At 39.9% G+C, this 18,373-nt stretch overlaps 1 protein-coding gene across 1 annotated transcript; it reads left to right on the forward strand.

Annotated features, from left to right (window-relative positions):
- Nucleotides 1-991: 991 nt before the first annotated feature.
- On the forward strand, nt 992-12,317 carry LOC308135026 (noelin-3-like; the record flags this gene model as incomplete). Its single annotated transcript, XM_080502890.1, has 6 exons — nt 992-1,060; nt 3,952-4,095; nt 5,410-5,565; nt 6,914-7,133; nt 7,989-8,095; nt 11,640-12,317. 6 exons carry the CDS (start codon nt 992-994, stop codon nt 12,315-12,317), a joined length of 1,374 nt encoding a protein of 457 aa, XP_080359016.1.
- Between the last annotated feature and the right edge of the window lie 6,056 nt (nt 12,318-18,373).

Here is an 18,373-nt window from a genome sequence, read left to right on the forward strand (position 1 = left end):
AAGACATTTGAAGGTTCGTGTAGGCATTAAATCTCAGCATTCATACTGACATGAACATGTTCGACAAGTGAGTAAACAGTATTTACATGTGCTTTATACATGCGTAGAAATTACGCATTTATATATTTACTGCACATGCACAAGTGTTGGTAGAAATGTACAAATTTGCATTGTACAATGTACAATGTCTGCTCAGCAACATCAAATACAATTACTGACACGTATAGATCATTCCAGAAAGACAAATATCATCACGCATCCACAAATCAACATAAACGCAGTCATACAAACATTACCCACGCTGCATAATTTTGTTACTAGAGTACAATTTACAACTAACTATACACTATAGGCTACACTGTGTTTGTGCTTGTTTCCTTGTTCTCTCTCTCTCTCTCTCTCTCTCTCTCTCACACACACACACACACACACACACACACACACACACACACACACACACACACACACACACACACACACACACACACACACACACACACGCACACACACACACACGCCCACAAAGACGCAGCAGCAGCTCTGATATCGCTCCTCCACCTTCTTATTTGCTCTTGAATGCTGCCAGCTGCAACTTTTGTCTGCGCGCAGCTGCCTGTGGTTTCTCCTCTCACGCAAGGTCGAGTCATTTGAAGTGAAGAGAGGCGGCTGGATGATGTCACATCCGCGGAGAAGGACTCCGGTGACCTGAACGCTTGCGGGCTGCTCGCCGTGTTCGTGTGCCACAAACTTTTCCACCCCTCCTCACCACGCAGGTCGCAGTGACGAGATTTTTTTTTTTTTTTTTTTTTTCCTCTTCTCCCCTGCATGGCGCGCGTAACGAGCGGGACGACTGGATGGATGAGCCCCCCTCCTACGCACGAAAGCGGGGTTTGTACCAGCGCGTAGCGGACGCGGAGGAGCCAGCTTTGCCGTGCGCGAACTTGCGTGAGAATTTGCGTGGAGGAGGGAGACACCGGGAGCATCTGACAGAATGTGGCCGCTGTCCGTGGTGCTGAACCCGCTGCTGTTGCTGCTGCTGTTTGGATACTGCCCGTCAGTGGTGAGTTCAATGAAAACTGCCTCCTGTTTTCTGGCTGGAAGGAGAGATTCAACTTGGTGCGTCATGTAAAGTTCATGTGTTTGGGAATGTCTTTTTTTTTTTTGAGTGGAGGTGATTGTATGCTGTGCCAATATTGGATGTTTGGCTGCTGTTGTTGATGAAGCTTGTCGACGCAACTACATTGATACTGACATGCAGGAATGCATGTGATATTAATATTACTGAGGGGAAAATGTGAATTTAAACATTGGTGGAGGTGGGAGCACACTCAATACGCTTTTGTTTATCAACCAAATAAGCCTGAAATTAATTTTGGACAGTTTTGTATATTCAAAACAAAAAAAAAGTAAAAAAAAAAAAAAAAAAAAAAGAAGAAGAAGAAGAAGAAGAATTTGAGAATTGTGGTTAAGTTAAGCTGAATGCCCCTCCCAACTAAAAAAACAAAAAAAAAGCTGCATTAAGAGGAAAATGTTTCATTTATCCATGCACGTCTCATCCAGTTTTGCTTTGTTCTCCAAACCTTGTTTTCTCATAGAAATATTCCACAAAGCCACAGAAATAGAAATAAGGCATTTGGGAGCTTGAGCACAAATGAGAAGGAGCAGCTTGCAGATCACCAAGCCATTTGGACAAGAACAATGGTCGATTAGGTTCATCCCACCCATGCAGAGAACAATCCCACTGCCTGTGTCTTGATTGCAAAGCAGTGTCCTCACACAGTATCACGTCGTTATGCTTGAAAATGTGCAGAATTGATGTTGAGTTGGTTTGTAGCAGGAAAGGTTGAGGTGCTGAAGAAATTCTCAAAACTGGATTCAGATGGGTCAAAAACTCTGAATGAATGCTTGAGACAAAAAAGGAGCCAGCTGTCTGAATTATTTCACTGAAGAAAAAGTCTTTGTGCAGAGTTCCTCTTACACACACAAAAAAAAAACCCAATCGGAGAGTGCATCTGGCTTGGCTGGGTGACAGAATCATTTTATTATGAGGAAATGTGTGAGCGAGATGAGGGGAAAGGATGTGCGTCACTCAAGAGACAGGAGAAAGACCATTTTACCAGATTATGGAAAGTAGCTTCTTTTCAGCAGCCTTTCACTTCAAAGTCAGAAAAGGATGTATTTTTCCCTCTCTCTTTATAGCTATTCAGATGTGATCTCAAAAGAAACTGTTGCATTGCTCGCTGCAATTCAGTGTCTGATAATTTATTAAATACTACACATGACCTCAGATGTTTCAGTTCAGTGTCACCTTTTCTTCCACTGCTTCAAGCATTGAGTATAAGAATGCAAAAACATTTTAACACAAATCCACATATATGAATACAATATGTTTTGCTCTTTGTGGCTTTTATCTAACCTTTATAAATAGTAAAATATATGATTATATATTCATGCTAAAAGAAAGAGGTAATAAATTGCAACTTTGTTTCATCAAGTGTATTTTCCTCCTTGTCATTTTTGTATGTATTCACCTTAAGAATATGAAAAATACTTTGGAAATTAGTTCAAGTGACCATATAAACATTGAAAAACAATGCTGCTTGTTTGTCATATGTAGTTCATGTTTAATGCAAAATTTAATTTTCCCATTTGGGGATGAGTGAAGTCAAAATAAAGTTCTATTCCATTCTATTCTATTCTATTCTATTCTATTCTATTAGATGTATCGCCAATCTTTTATAAAAGTCAACTGAAAGGAATACATTGATTTATTTTTAATCAGCTAAACGGAATTCAACAGTATATATAAAAAGAATATTTCAGCATATCAGGGAGTACACTGACATGCAATATCCTGTTATCAAAGTATGGGGTTGAAATTAAAAAGAGATTGATAGAAGTCAATCGCGGCAATGTAGAACGAATGAATTAGCTTTGATTCAGAAGCTCTTGGAACATCACAGCCAACAATCAGTGCTGTAGTGTTTCGATTATAACAGTCTCCTGCTTAATAGGAGGGTTTTGGAGATTTCATGTAAAAATTTGACTTTTTATGTTAAGACAACGGCAAGAAAACAAGATTGGACTGAGGAGTTGTAAAAAAGTGCAGAAAAAAACACAAATACCCAAATCATATAGTGGTTTGAGTTGACATTTCTTTTTGTAGAGAACATTTAGTTCTCTGCTAGTACTGTCATGAGAGCTTTCTCCTTGGTGTTACGTTTCCACCTGCTCAGGGGGTATGTGATCTTTCACGGCTGATTCCAAACGCTTTTTAAACTGCTCAGACTGACAATCGAGGACAAGCGGGATGAAACAAAGCTGCGCACTTTGTTGTCTCGAACCTGCGAAGGCTGCTGAGCGTTGTGTGAACATGAGAAAGTTCAAATGTTGTTCATGTTTGTGTCCTTCCAGATTAGATTTTTCAAATGAACAATAAATGAAAATGGTGATTCTGCAGACTAAGGGTTACCAGTATTTAATTGTAGGATTGTGCTGTTTAAATACTGATGCTGTTTGTGCATCTGATCAACTTAATGTTGCAAATCGAGATAATTTTATAAAAATTTGTGACACAAGGTTGTAGATATTTGCAGTCCAGCTGTAGAGCATATCGAATGTAATAAACAAGAAGGAAAAGCTTTCGCCAACCTGGTGAATCTGTGTTTTCCTGCAGGACTCCCTGTAAAGGCATTTGTGAGGAGAGGAATTACAGGATTCGTATTATTTATCAGGACCAGGAAATGCTATGTGTTGCTGGAGAGAGAAATCACAAAGTGCTTTGTTGGTAGCATGGGGTGGATGAATGGATGACATACTTGTAGATAGACATACCAGAACATTCTTTCTCTGCGTGTGTGGCAGTTTTATAATGTTGATATCATCAGCACTGTTTATTCTGTCGATGTGTTGGCTGTGGGCTCACGGGTGTGTTCGCGTCTCTGCATGCAGACCATCAGGCCGAAGGAGGGGTGGCAGGTGTACAGCTCAGCTCAGGATGCAGACGGCCGTTGTATCTGCACCGTGGTGGCACCTGAACAGAATCTGTGCTCCAGAGATGCCAAAGGCAGACAGCTCCGCCAGCTCCTGGAGAAGGTATGCACACACACACATACATACGTAAACAGCCAGTGTTCCTGCCAATACACACATCCACACACCTTTACTGTAAGCACAACAGCACACCTGAACCCATACAGACATATCACATCGATTTCTGTCATTCTTCATATGCTTCTTTGTTGCCCGAATCCTTGGAGAGATTGCACCAGCCAGGTCCATAACCCCATTTTCTCCCTCTGCATATATTTCATGGATGACATCAGCTGAATGGCTATTTGTGAAGATGAGAACACATTTCAGCTGACCTTAAAAGAACCTTAAAGGAGTTGTCTTCAACGGGGCTGGTTAGATTTTAAAAACTTTCAGCCTTTATGCATTTGATCGGGAATTTGATTTGCATCAGAAAGAAAAATCTGAATTTTCGGAAACTGAAAATGTTTGTTTGAATCACATTCATCAAAGTATTGATGGACTCAACAGTCCGCTTTGAGAAACATCAAATTGAAAACCACACATGTGATTATTGCCTCTGTGACATTGCTGGTATTATTTGCAAACAAACACACCTCACAGCAATGGAATCAGTTTCCCATGTGAGGGATTATTGCACTAACCTACATTTTAATGTTGTACACCAAAGGCTGCTCTCTGTCATTCACATGGGGCCTTTGACACTAATGTACTAAGCTGCTTCAGGGCATCAGTGAGGCCATTTCAGAATCCCTCAACCACAGGCCCCAAAACAAGGTATACAGAGCACAATGCATGACTCTTGTGCAACTTGCTAGTGACATGATCCTATAATGATGGTTTGTCATCATTGGAGCTGGAGAGAAGAGAGCGTGCATCAAATTTCTTATTGTTTGCATGTTGTAGAAGTACAGTGAGCTTTTTTTAAACAAGGCTAAGGTCAAAGAGTGAACGCAAGTCAATTCTGCTGTACGTACACTGTACGTAAGTGGAATCGTAATTGCTTCTCATTTGACATCCTATGGTGTCGCTATATATCCTAAAAAAATAGAATAGAAATAAGAAAACAATAAATATAGGCAAGACAAATAGTGCAACAAGATTTTAAGATAGAAGTAAAAAAAAAAAAAAAGATTCAAAACCAGAAATACAATTACAATACAATTAGAATTAGAAGAAAAACAGAGCTGCCATGTAAGAATCCAAGTGCATGTGAAATTTATCAGAAACTTTTCTAAACGACAATGAAGTTGGAGGTCAAAATGCTCATTTGTTCCTGTAGAAGTTGGGAGCATGGCAGCGGTTGAAAATGGAGGACATTTTAATTTGGCGGTGGATAGAAAAATCAATGGCTCGCTGTGTCGTTCTCTTCAAAAGGTCCAGAACATGTCGCAGTCAATCGAGGTGCTGAACCTGCGGACGCAGAGGGACTTTCAGTACATCATGAGGATGGAGAGTCAGATCAAAGGCCTGCGGTCGAAGTTCCGACAGATAGAATCGGATAGGAAGACGCTCGTCAACAAAAACTTTCAGGTATGTTTTTGTTTGATGTTCAACTTTGTAAGAAACATCATAGAAAAAATACCCAGAAAAGGATGACTTCTAAAGATACCTGAGCAGCATCTGAATGAATAAACCTTCATTCCTGTCCTTGGCTGCAATGAGCTGTGCGGCCAAGGACAAAGCTGTAGGAAAACGATAGTGTTTGGGCACCACCTCACTTCTATTTTTTTTTTTTTTTTTTGGGGGGGGGGGGGAATAACTCAGATCTCCTTGTGGAAACATGATGGAAATTTGTGGGAAATAGCAGAACCTCACTGACAGCTGGTATTAAGGAAAATACATTTTAAAATTAGCACTATAGCGAATGTCGTTTGCAATTCTACATTCAGAAGTTAAATTGCTTACTAACGGAAAAACACTGATTGCACGTTCAGACTTTTTAAATTAGATTACTTTCTCAACATGTAATTGGCAATGAATTTATCATAAAGGGCTACATGATGGCGGAGTGGTTAATGCTTTCGCCTCCCAGTGAGAAAATACCCAGTCAGAGTCGAGGTTTGACTGCTTTTTTTGTGCAAAGTATTACCACGCATAAGGTTTCTCTGGGTACAGTCTGGATTTCAGATCAAAAACATATATTTGAGGTTAATTGCTGAGCCTAAAATTGTGTGTTTGTGAGCGTGTGTGTTTCCCCTGATCGGTTTCTTGAAACCAAAGTTGGACAACAATACTAACAGACTGAATTACTGTGATAATTATGACTATAATCACACATTAAAGAAATGTGTTTGGTATATTTTGGGTTTCTTCAGGAACTTTTCTTGCTCACAAATGCTCTATTTGTATTTTTATTCTCCTTCTCAAACAATGTTTCAAACAAGGCTTCAGTTAGAAGTCATATCTATTAAGTTTCAACCTGTGGCTAAATGATATGCAATATGAGTGGTTTTCTTCTTTATCTTGCAAACTTACCAATCTTAATAAGGTGTAAGTAAAACCAGTTAACTATTACTTAAATGTCATGATGTCATTGCACTATGATTTTTCTATGAGTCTAAATACACTGCAATAGGAGTTTTCTCTGTGTACTTCGGTTCTTTTCCAAAGTGTAAAAAACATGAGTTTGAGGTCAATTGGTGACTCTAAATTGCTTGCAGGTGAATGTGAGTATGTGTGACTGTCTGTCTCGATATGTTACCCAGTGATGGACTGGCGACGTTACTAGCCCCCCCCCCCCCCCCCCCCAGGGATTCCAGCTCCAAATGACCCTGAGTTGGATGGGGTGAATTAGATCAATAGATGGAAGGACTTAACACCTATACAGATAATCTCTTAAGACTGGTATTTTTTGAAATGCATCACCTCTGTGTTCCAGGAGCTAAAAGGAAAGATGGAATCCCTGCAGCCACTGATCCCGGTCCTGGAGCAGTACAAGACCGACGCCAAGCTCATCTCCCAGTTCAAAGAGGAGATCAGAAACCTGTCGGGCGTGCTGATGGGCATCCAGGAGGAGATGGGAGCATATGACTACGAGGAGCTGCAGCAGAGGGTCCTAAACCTGGAAAATAGGCTCCGTAACTGTATGAGCAAACTCAGTAAGTCCTTTATAAAAACTTAAAAAAGAAGAAGAAGAATGGGACAGCAAATCCAGCATGGTGACCTGGGATTATCTCATGGCGAGGGGATCATCGACATATTTCTTTCAGCTCTGGGCAGATTAGTTCTTTGGATACAGAACTGTTAACAGAGGCTAAAATAATATCACTGGCTTTTTTTTTTTTTTTAAAGCCACATTTTTCAAAGTTAGAGGTAAAATGTGGTGAGATCAAAAAACTTTGTACACCGAGTCCTAAAAGAAAAATGACAGTCCAGGCTCATTCCAAGGCATTCAGTTCAAGTTTGAGGTTGTTGTATTGTTTCTCTGTTCCACCCAGTGAGGTTTTTACTTGGTGAATAACATTGATTCTGCTTTCAGAGCAGCTTTTCCCTTCAAAATAGGTTTGAATAACTAAAGCTCCAATTTTACAACTGCCAGCTTATCAACAGAGATGGCTGGTGTCATTGTGTCATCATAAATAACTAACACGTGAATGCTAATAGGACGCGGCTGAAAATCTGTCAGAGCTGAAGACGAGTGCTTAAGTATTCACTGCGTGCAAGCTTTGATTGATTGGATAAAATAGCGCTTCAATTCTTAATAGGAAACTCACAAGGTAGTGTGCAAGTGATAGCCCACTGTCATTTGGCACAATTAAAGTGTCGGGCAAGATGAATTAAGTGCAACTCAAGTACTTCAAATATGAAACTCTGTTAGAAGAATGTTTCCAGCTCTGACTCATGGGCAGGAGTGTGTAAAATTTGTTGTTGCGTGAGAAAAGTGTATTAAACACTCTGTATTCTCATCAAAACATTGTACCGTTTGTTACCAGAGCTGTGTGGTTTGTTCGCAGCATGTGGCAAGCTGATGAAGATCACTGGACCACTGACGGTGAAAACTTCAGGGACCAGATTCGGAGCGTGGATGACCGACCCGCAGGCATCGCCCAAAAACAACAGGGTAAGTTGAAAGTCGGTTTAATAGTTCACACAGGACCGCTTGAAGTTGTTTGATGTGAACTAACTAAATAGAGAAAAACCTAACACTTAAACAGACTTTTTGTAGATTATTTTTTCTCTCCTACTTTGTTTACTTCTTGCCATGGATCCTTGATCAGCATGTTTTAAGGAGTCGGTTGAAGTCAATGGCTCAAGCTCACAATGGGTGAGGCTATGTCAATTTTCCAATGAATCCTGAACGCATTAATGGCTTCACTTTAAAAGATGCTGCACCTTCAGCATGGCAATTACAAAAAAAGATTTTGAAAGAAGTTTATCAAAAAAGTAAAACCTACTACAAATTTCAGCAGAAGAGAGTCCTTGAGATGATGAGAGCTTGAGTGTTGATGTATTACCATCCACATAGAGGCTTTGCTAAAGTATTATTTTAAACTAAGAGAGACTACACAGTTCAAGTATCTGATCAGTTTCATGCGCTGTGAACTCGGGGTCAAGTCGCACTTGATGTTAAGAAAGCCAAGCACTTAAGAGAAAATACCTTTATGAAGTCAGCCATATAATTACAAAAAGCAAAAGCTTGCCTCGCTTGATAATTTTTTGGTGTTCAGATTCACAAGTGTAGAAGTTGTACATTCTTGTGCATTCACTCCCCAGCGTTATGTGTTATTGGAAACGTTTCACTGTGGAATAAACCAAGCCTACTTATTATGATTCACCAGTTCCGTATTATAACTGCCTTTATAGTAGTGCATTAGGCCCATTGTGAGGGTTTAAACCCCTCTCTGTTTTTCTTGTGTTGGGACCATTATGTCCTCAGATGGATCACTATTTATGTTTTGGTTGGCTATCGATAATGATTAATAATTATCAAAGATAGTTATTAATAATGTTGAAATTTAATCTGATCTGTATCAGATACCTCGGAGCACCACCTGTCTTAACAGGAAATGATAGCCAATTCAGTTATATCAGTCTCATAAGATATACTAAACAGTTAATCGGGAATTTGAATTAATAGTTAAATTAATTACAATTACCAGTAATTGTAATTACTGGTAATTGTACCAGTATCCTGGTACAATTACTGAAGGTTGAAATCCTTCAACCTTCAGTAAAGCTTGAAGGATTTTGGAGTTCTTGACACAGAAGAGGTCGACATTTCATTCACCTTTGTGCTCATTAATAAAACAGCAAGTATGATTCCAAAAATATATTTATTAACAATGAAAACAAATAAAACACAGATTCTAACTACCTATATACAGCTGGATACAGTGATGGAACTACAAAACAAGATGGCGGATCACAAGAAACTACATTCCAAATGGAGGTTGTCAGAGAACAGGAGGTCTGTCCTTTACAGCTCGGCCATGTGCTGATAGCAAAAGAACAATAGAAGCTAGCCGTAGCATCTGCTTCCTGTGTGTCTCTGCTAAGGGACCATTTCTAGAATGAGTTTATGTGACTGCGATTTGTCTTGTAAAACGTGAGGAGTCGTCAGATGGTGTTCGGTTATGGTGTGATGTTGTCTTTGATGTGATATGTGTAGGATTGTGAGTTAACAAGTTAGTAAAGCAGATTATCATGCAGACCCTGTGTCTGTGGCAGAGCTAACAGTGGTTTACAAGTTGATAACTGCTCCTAATATCATTATCAACAGAACGCGATCACGGTAACAGAATCAACACATCTTCATGAAAGTTAAACAGTTCTATGCATAGCATCAAGTTTAACTAATCTCAGGTAATGCCCAGTTGTTACCACTTCCTTGGAAGAGTTCAGTTGTCGTGCTGGAGGGAAGCTGGCGTCTTCTCCTGTAGTTAGCACCTCCTGCTAACTGTGGTTGCTGGTTCTGCAGACCGAGGAGAAGAAGATGGAGTTGATGTTTCAGGAGTCCTTCTTTACAGCTCCAGGTTGTCCCTTTGTTCAGACTGAGGAGCTGATCGCTCAGGTCTGTGATGGCTTTCCTGCTTGTTCAGGAAAAACACAAAGAAGTTCTGTGAGGGTCCCTGGTCCCGTCCTGGAGGAACCGGGTGGTTTCCCTGGAGAGCAGACTCTGGGTGCTGGTCTCTGGATCAGGGGAAGGTCTGACCCTCGTGGTGGGTCAGCAGATGAGTTGAGGAGTGGAGGCCTCTGGTTGCCGGCCTCTCGTGTTAGCTGTGTGCTAACACTGGATGAGCTGCTCTGCAGCAACCCACCTCCTTGGAGTTTGCTTTTGCAAGAGTCTCTTTAGAAAGAAGCCTGGCTTCGCAGGCTCTTTGTTCCACGTGTGGATTCAGAGGTGTCAAAGCCTGAGAGCTTCAACCAATCAGTGACTGGCTGATTGCATGGGGGAGGAGTCTTGTGAGCAGAAAGGGGGGAGGAAGGTCCTGGAGAATGTCCCCCCCTTCCCCACTCTAGGTGTGAAAGGCCATCACATTCCTGGGTCAGAATTCATGTCATGACTGCGTCTCATGACAAATGAATATTGTCTCTCCCCAGAAATGAACAAACTTTCTGTGGTCCTGCAGATCCCAACATTGATATGACAGTACTACAGTAGTAGAATTTAAATGTTAGACATTGGTTTTCCCTGGTTAATCCAGCTTCTTCCTATTCTCAAAACACATGCCTGTAAGGTAAGCTGGTTACTCTAGTGCCTGTTGTGAATGTGTGGTTAGATGTTTTTTTCAATTCTCTGGGTTTTGATAGACTGGTGACCAGTATACGTTCACATCACTCAAAGTGAGAAAATGGAGATGGATGAAGATGGATTATTCTATTGAGCAACTATGAATACGGAATGTCTTAATCAACCCATTTGAACCTTCAATTTTTTATTTATTCACAAGAAAAAGTCTCTTTTTTTCTCTGGTTGTTCCCAACTTAACTCAGCTCCTACATAACATAATGCCCTCATTTCATTAAGACTGATTTTTTTTTTCCGACATAGCACTTTATCTGCAATAGGTTTTCACATATGAAAAGAAGCACAAACATGAGATTTCAGGCATAGAAGTGGAAGCAGGTTCACTAACAAGATGAATGAATGAAGATTATCAAAAAAGATGAATAACACTGTCGACTTAGCACCTTTGCCTTCGTCAATATGGAATATCGGGTTAATAGATCACACTAAAATACTTGCATGTGTATATTCTCATAGATAAATGTACAGGGAGCAATATGACCTCTGAACATGTTTTTATTGTGTGTGATTTCGCTGCTTTTGAAATGGAAATGCAAACCAGCTCAGCATTCAGCAGATATGCGTTTGTTATTGTGGTGAGAGGGCTTTCTGCACCTGGCTCACCACGACTTTTATTTGTGGATTTAAATTTCTGCTATTTTTTGGTGACGTGTCTCAAAGTTTGACTTTGTGACCTAATATTTCATGTATTTCACCAAAATTCAGATACATTTGTTGAAACACTCCTCGACCAAGGTCCTTCAACAACACATTCGATGATAAATGTTTCTGCTCTTGGGGGCTCAGTTGTATTGTTCCCTTTTTTTACCTGCAAATGTGGCATCACAAAAATGCTATTGTCTTCTTTTGTCTCTAGGTTTGGTACATGGACAGCTACACCAACAACAAGATCGTGAAAGAATTTAAATCCATCTCTGACTTTGTGGCTGGAGTCGAGTCCAGAACCTACAACCTGCCTTTCAAATGGGCCGGAACCAACCACGTGGTGTACAACGGCTCTTTGTACTACAACAAGATGCAGAGCAACATCATTGTCAGGTACAGCTTCGAGACGGGCCGTGTGGTTACGCAGCGGGCCTTGGAGTCGGCCGGATTCCACAACGTGTACCCATACACCTGGGGGGGCTTCTCGGACATCGACTTGATGGCCGACGAGCTTGGCCTGTGGGCCGTTTACGCCACCAACCAGAATGCCGGGAACATTGTCATCAGCCAGCTGAACCCAGACACGCTCCAGATCATCAGCACGTGGAACACAGAGTACTCAAAGAGGAATGCCGGCGAGTCCTTCATGATCTGCGGGACTCTCTACATCACTAACTCCCACCTGACGGGAGCCAAGGTTTACTACGCCTATGCCACTAAAACCTCCACATACGAGTACACTGACATCCCCTTTCACAACCAGTATTTCCACATGTCCATGTTGGACTACAACGCCAGAGACCGTGCCCTCTATGGCTGGAACAATGGCCACCAGGTCCTATTTAACGTCACGCTTTTCCACATCATTAAAACTGAAGACGACTCTTAAAGGGTTAAACATGAAGGAAAACAAGGAAGGCTATGCCTGAATGTTCATTTATGTGATGTATTTGACAAGTTGTTGGGTTTTTTTTTAAAAACAACATTTCTTTATTTTGCTGATTCTGCCCTGATATGATGAGCTGATCCATTCAGGTCTAAAAATATAACTCTATGTCAACAAATTAAATGGAACCCGAAAATGAGAAGAGAAATTCGAAATGTGCCGCAAATGCCTTTTGGACTAAGTAACGGCGCTTCTATTTAACGTAACAACCTAACAATACGCCTCCAGTAATTCCCGAGGTTCTTTGCTCTCTCTGAAATGAAACAAATCAGTATAGCTTTTATTCCAGCTCTCTAATTTATTCTTTTTATGGACTATTTTCATTAATTGAGCATTCTTTTCTCCTCCTTTCCCAGATAGTTATTCATCACGACATGCTAATTCAGTCCTGCTTTTCAATGCCTCCATTAATTTGTCTCTACTTTCCACTTCAAAAGTTTTGCACTTGACCTTGTACAAGACAATGAGAAATGTGCTGAACCACAATGCACCTGTGTATTTAATGTACTCTGCTTTTTTCGTGTCCATGGAATTCTCAGTCATCAATCTCCAGTGATTCTTCAGCGTGCAAAGTCACAGTACCAAACAAACACCCAAATTCAATTGCCTTTAACTTACTTTTGATTGTTTTTTTCTAACTTCAGCAACAGTTTGTATGCCTTTTCCAGTGCAGTATGTTCAGTAAGCCCAAGGATAACAGCTCTTGTTCATGAATGTTGGCAATCCTAATAGCATTTTTATGGTAACTGTATATCAGTGTGTTTTGTATTTGCACAACATCCCATCCTTCTCCTCTCTAGCTGTAGTGAGCCTCCAATTGTACAGACAGAAATAGATAACTTTATTAAACTTTCATTTGTGTAAATAAGAAGTTATACATGACCAGAATAAAGTTATTGTTTTCTTTAATGCTGAATTCTGTGGTTTCATGGTTTTACAGTGACAGGCTTGTTCATTTGCCGAGGACACTACCATCCCTCAAAGAAGCCTGGTGATTTATTACAACTACAATCAATAAACATGAGAGGAGCAATTACTTCTCTTTAGCAAGATTGGTTTTGTATAATCTTTTTCTCCACTTTACCCAATCCACATGAATATATTTGCCATAACAAACTGAAAAAGATGAATTAATGTAACTTTTTTCTCGATAACAGCACTTTACGCAACATTTTACTGCTTCTGATTTGAACTCCAATTTCATGTTTTCCATCTGGAATACACATTTTAAGAGACAGTGAACTTCATTGGCAGTTTGGTAAGAGTGTGAGAACAATCTTTCCAGTTCTATTCAGGATGGTCAATGAGAGGATAAGTTACATTAAGCACTTAGACTTTTACATCTCAAAAAAACAAAAAAGCAAACAGTATATACTCTGTATCCTCTCCCTTCCCACTTTTGATTGTGTTGTATTAATTCTGTAATTTCTGCTACAAGTGCTACAATAGTTCAAAACTGTCTTGATGCTGCATTAAGACGAAGATCTGATTTCAGAGTTTGCATGTTCTCCAGCAGTTTTAAAGAAGCTGCAATTTCAGTGGCTCCAAGAACCACCGTCGTGTAAACAGACATCCAAAACACAATGAAAGTTTTGCATTTTCATTTGAAAACGTTGTTTTGTAAACAGGGCCTTATTTTAACGATAATTATATAAATTTGCACAATTTGTATTTTAAGAATAAATCAAAATAGAAGAATCGATGTATATCCTGTTCAAATACAGTTCACGAGGAAGACAGCTCATGTAAAAACTCATATCAAACTCATTTATGTAAACCGGCATGATTACTTTCCACGATGCACTGATACATTGATCAAGTTATTTTCCACTTTAGGGGAAAAACTTCCTCATTAAGATTTTTTCAGCACTGGTGTGTTCACTTGTGAATAGTCTCTCATGAAGCCTTTCTCTGACAACGAGGTGCGAGTTCAAAGCGTGTCCGACAACCTCGAGGAGCCCCTTTTTTAAATTGCAGAGTAAAATGTAGAGTTTCTTTACACACTATAGGCACAAGTACACCGACCACCCACACCTCAATGCCTGATGGGCTGCAACTCTTCTCCAGGTCAGATCAATGCAAGCAAGGCAGACAGGAAGCTTCTCAAAGGTCAAACATGCAGCTGCACAGTCTTTGCCTTAAGAAACACCGTATGGATCTCATGAGAATATCGATCCCTGGAGTGCACCAATGTCAAGCAACTCTCCGTTCTTTAAACTCGTTTACCCCCTCCAGTGTTATGAAGCACTAAAATCAACGAGCATTGTAAAGTTTTATCCAGGGTAACAGAAGACGTTGGGGTTCTGTTAAAACGCCCGTGAGGAGATTAATGCAACGCTGCACTTCTGACAGTATACATTCTTATCACCTGTGGATGGCTCATTCGAGAAAAGGCTCAAAAACTATAAGTTGAGTCAGAATTGAATATTTTCTTTCTGTAGCTGATGACTATCTGGGTGTTTGTTCATCAATAGTGTAAACGTTCTTTTATACAGTTGTTTTAATCATCATTGTCAAAGACAGAGTGAGTTTCACATGGCGCTGCATAAATTTTCAACTATATTAGATATTTACCAGCCAGATTGTGCAGCTCTGTGTCATGTAATCCTCCTGAAGCCAAAATAACTGAACGATCAAACAACACAATAGTCAGGCAGTAAGCATTCTTCCCATTTAAGTCACCGAAGTTGTCTTTGAGAAGAAAATTACCATTTAAAACTATACATTTCTAGATATACAGCAATAGTTTTGGGACAGTCAGTGGTCAGTTGAATTTACTTAATCTATTCGCAAATCACTTCCTGAAGTCATCATAACTGGCCAAGAAATACCCTTGTACTTTTAAAATCAATACTTAACCCACGACCAATGGAAAGGCAAAAACAAAACATAATTATTATTTCAAGACCATTGCTTTAATGTCAGTCTCTCAGAATATATATATCCAATATATTTAATAGTTGTGAAATACAAAAATCAGAAATAAAATGTGTCACCAGTCGCAGCATTTTAATCATCTAAACATCGACAGAGCCTGAGCATTTTCAAAAATTGTGTGTCACTCATTTACATAAGGACAGAGTTGGAGTATTGTCGAATAGAGTAGAATACAATATAATAGAAATACATTATTAATCCACAAGAGAAATGTTTTAAAAGGTTCCATCTTGGAAGTCGTTCTTCAAAAAATTGCATTTTCAGTGGCTCAGAGCCCCATTGTCACGTAAACGGGACAGACAAAGCGTGACAAAAGTTTAGCATTGTCACTTGAAAAGATTGTCATGTAACACGGGGACACCAAATGCTGGCGATCCTGTGGGGAAGCTAAAGCAGATCACTTCCACATATTCTGGGGTTGCCCCTTGATTAATCAATATTGGGAAGAGATAGCAAAAATAATAGGGGAGGTCTCTGGAACTAAGATTCCAACTAGTTTTAAGATTTAGTATTTTGGATTATTAAAGACTTTGAATTTGAAAAATAAACAAGATGGTAAATTACTGAGGATTATGGTTTTGGCTGGAAAAAAGGCAATAACCAAGAGATGGCGCCAGGATCTGGTGCCGACTGTTGATGAATGGATGGATGTAATGTTGAACATTTATAATATGGAAAGATTGACTGCGTCTCTTAGAGTGGAAGTGGACAAATTTAAGTGTAACTGGAAAGGATGGCTACTATATATACAGCAACATAGACCTGACTTTGTGTAGGACCTACTGCAACGTATGTATGCTTCTGTGGACTAATCTTGTCTGAGGGATGCATGTCTGAGGATGGTAATACTTTCTATAGAGGCCGGGCAGATATATACATATATAAAGCATTTTTTTATTTTTACCCCTGGTTCTAAGCTACAACTGTTTCTTGTATTTTTGTTTATTTTATATTTTGTCTTTTTCTTATCTGTTTATTTTCCTTTGTTTATTGTGAGTATTCCCTTTTGTTACAAGTATAGATATCATAAAGGACATTGAGTTTGGGAGAAATGTGCCTGTACTGTGAAGGATTGTCTGTTGTAAATTTTGGAAAATCACAATAAAATACAAATTAAAAAAAAAAGAAAAGATTGTCATGTCAACGGGACCCAAGTATAAATTCTTTCTCAAGATGTAGATGTCTTGATGTGTTCAGTCCCGATGAAGTGACCACAGTCAAAAACATTCTTTTCATGGCTGCCAGGGGACATTGTGTTGACTCACATAATTTTCCTGTAAACTGAACTATAACTACCACCTACCAAACACTAATCTTCTAACCTTAAAGTGTACCTTCGCCTAAGAGCATGAGGATTTATGTAACTAGAGGTCCAGTTTTTGTCTCCATGGCGACATGAGTCCTTAATGGTTAGTGAGCAGTCAGTTTAAGGTCCCCACGACGATAGGAGAACGAGGACTCACATATGCACACACACACACACACACACACACACACACACACACACACACACACACACACACACACACACACGCACACACACACAAACGCGCGCACACACACACACACACACACACACACAAACACACACGTTTCCACATCTTCTGGGGACACTGCATTGACTCCCATTCATTTCCTGCAGACTCTGTTTACTGTTAATGTGTTGCCAGGTAACAGGTCAGGTTGAAGTTAATTTCCTGCCGGTTATTGATATTAACAAACACCACTGACAGGAAATACAGGCAGAGCTGCTCAGAATACGGAATGGGAAACATTGTGTGTAGATGAAGCAGAGACTGTACTTAACCCACAGTGCGACTCTTTGGTCGAGAGCCATTACCCATCGCTCAAATGAGAAATGCAATTACTGTGGGCCATTTGATGCCCCTGTGTGAGAATCCAATGGTAGCTCTTATTTGTGTTTATTGCAGTGTAAACAACAACATCTGCTGACCAAAATATGTGGAAGATATCAGCTGTCAGTCCGGCCTTTGTTGGCACAAAAGGATCCGAATCACACGTTCAGCAGCACAGCAGGCGTGAAACGCCCTTTGAGCTGCAACACAAAGTATTTGTCTGATGGTTGGAAATGATAGCATATGATGCTACAAATCATGTTGACAGCTATGGGCCAATCCTTTAAGAACGGGAGATCCCGCTGTGTCACCTTATCTCTGCGTGTTAAAATAGGATTTGAATATTCTCTGCTGGATTTGCAGGCGTCGGGAAACACAGGCAAAAGAAAACACAGGGAAACAGATCGTTCCACTTCAAGAAGGACGGGAGTCTATTTACAAAAAACTTGAAACTCCCCACCCCCCCCCAAAAAAAGCAGCATCCTTGAGAAATTGTATTTCTCAAAAGTTGTTTTTTTCAGTTCCCTTGCCGATTTCTCACTTAGTAAAGAAGCCGCTTTTAGAAAACATCAATTCTGTTTCGATTGTGTCAGGTGTGTTCCTATATGTAATCGAGGCACGATTGTGGGCAGGAGAAAACAGTTTGAGCCGCAGACTTATGTCTCTTAAGCAAGTCAACTGTGATGATTGAAGTCATTAAAGTGAACACTTGAATTATACATCTTAAACAGGGCTGATTAGAGGTAGACTCATCGAAAAACCTTCCTTTGTATTCCAGATTGTGTTTGAATGTTGATCCTTTTAATATGTTTCAAATTAGCATTGCTCATGTTGCAAAAGAGCTTCTAGGCATTGCATAAAACACAGCGGTTTAATTCCTCTTGTTCTACAATTATAGGAACATGCCGTGAATCTCGACAAGATGTAAACATTCTGCTCCATGTAATGACATTACGTAAATATTCCTCTGCTCTATCAAACCACCATCAACTCTCTTTGGCCCTGTTTACGCAATGTTTACAAGTGAAAATGCAAAACTTTCATAGAGTTTTGGGGGTTAGTTTACAAAACAATGGTGCTTGGAGCCTCTGAAAAAGCAGATTTAAGTAATACTATATGTCGTTTGAGTACAGACTGTGTTGACTTTGCTTGTTCTCTCCATGTATGTCTTTTCCAGGATGCACCTTGATTTTGCCCATCATGGGC

The sequence above is a fragment of the Blennius ocellaris genome, assembly GCF_963422515.1.
Source record: "Blennius ocellaris genome assembly, chromosome: 10".
Taxonomy (NCBI): domain Eukaryota; kingdom Metazoa; phylum Chordata; class Actinopteri; order Blenniiformes; family Blenniidae; genus Blennius; species Blennius ocellaris.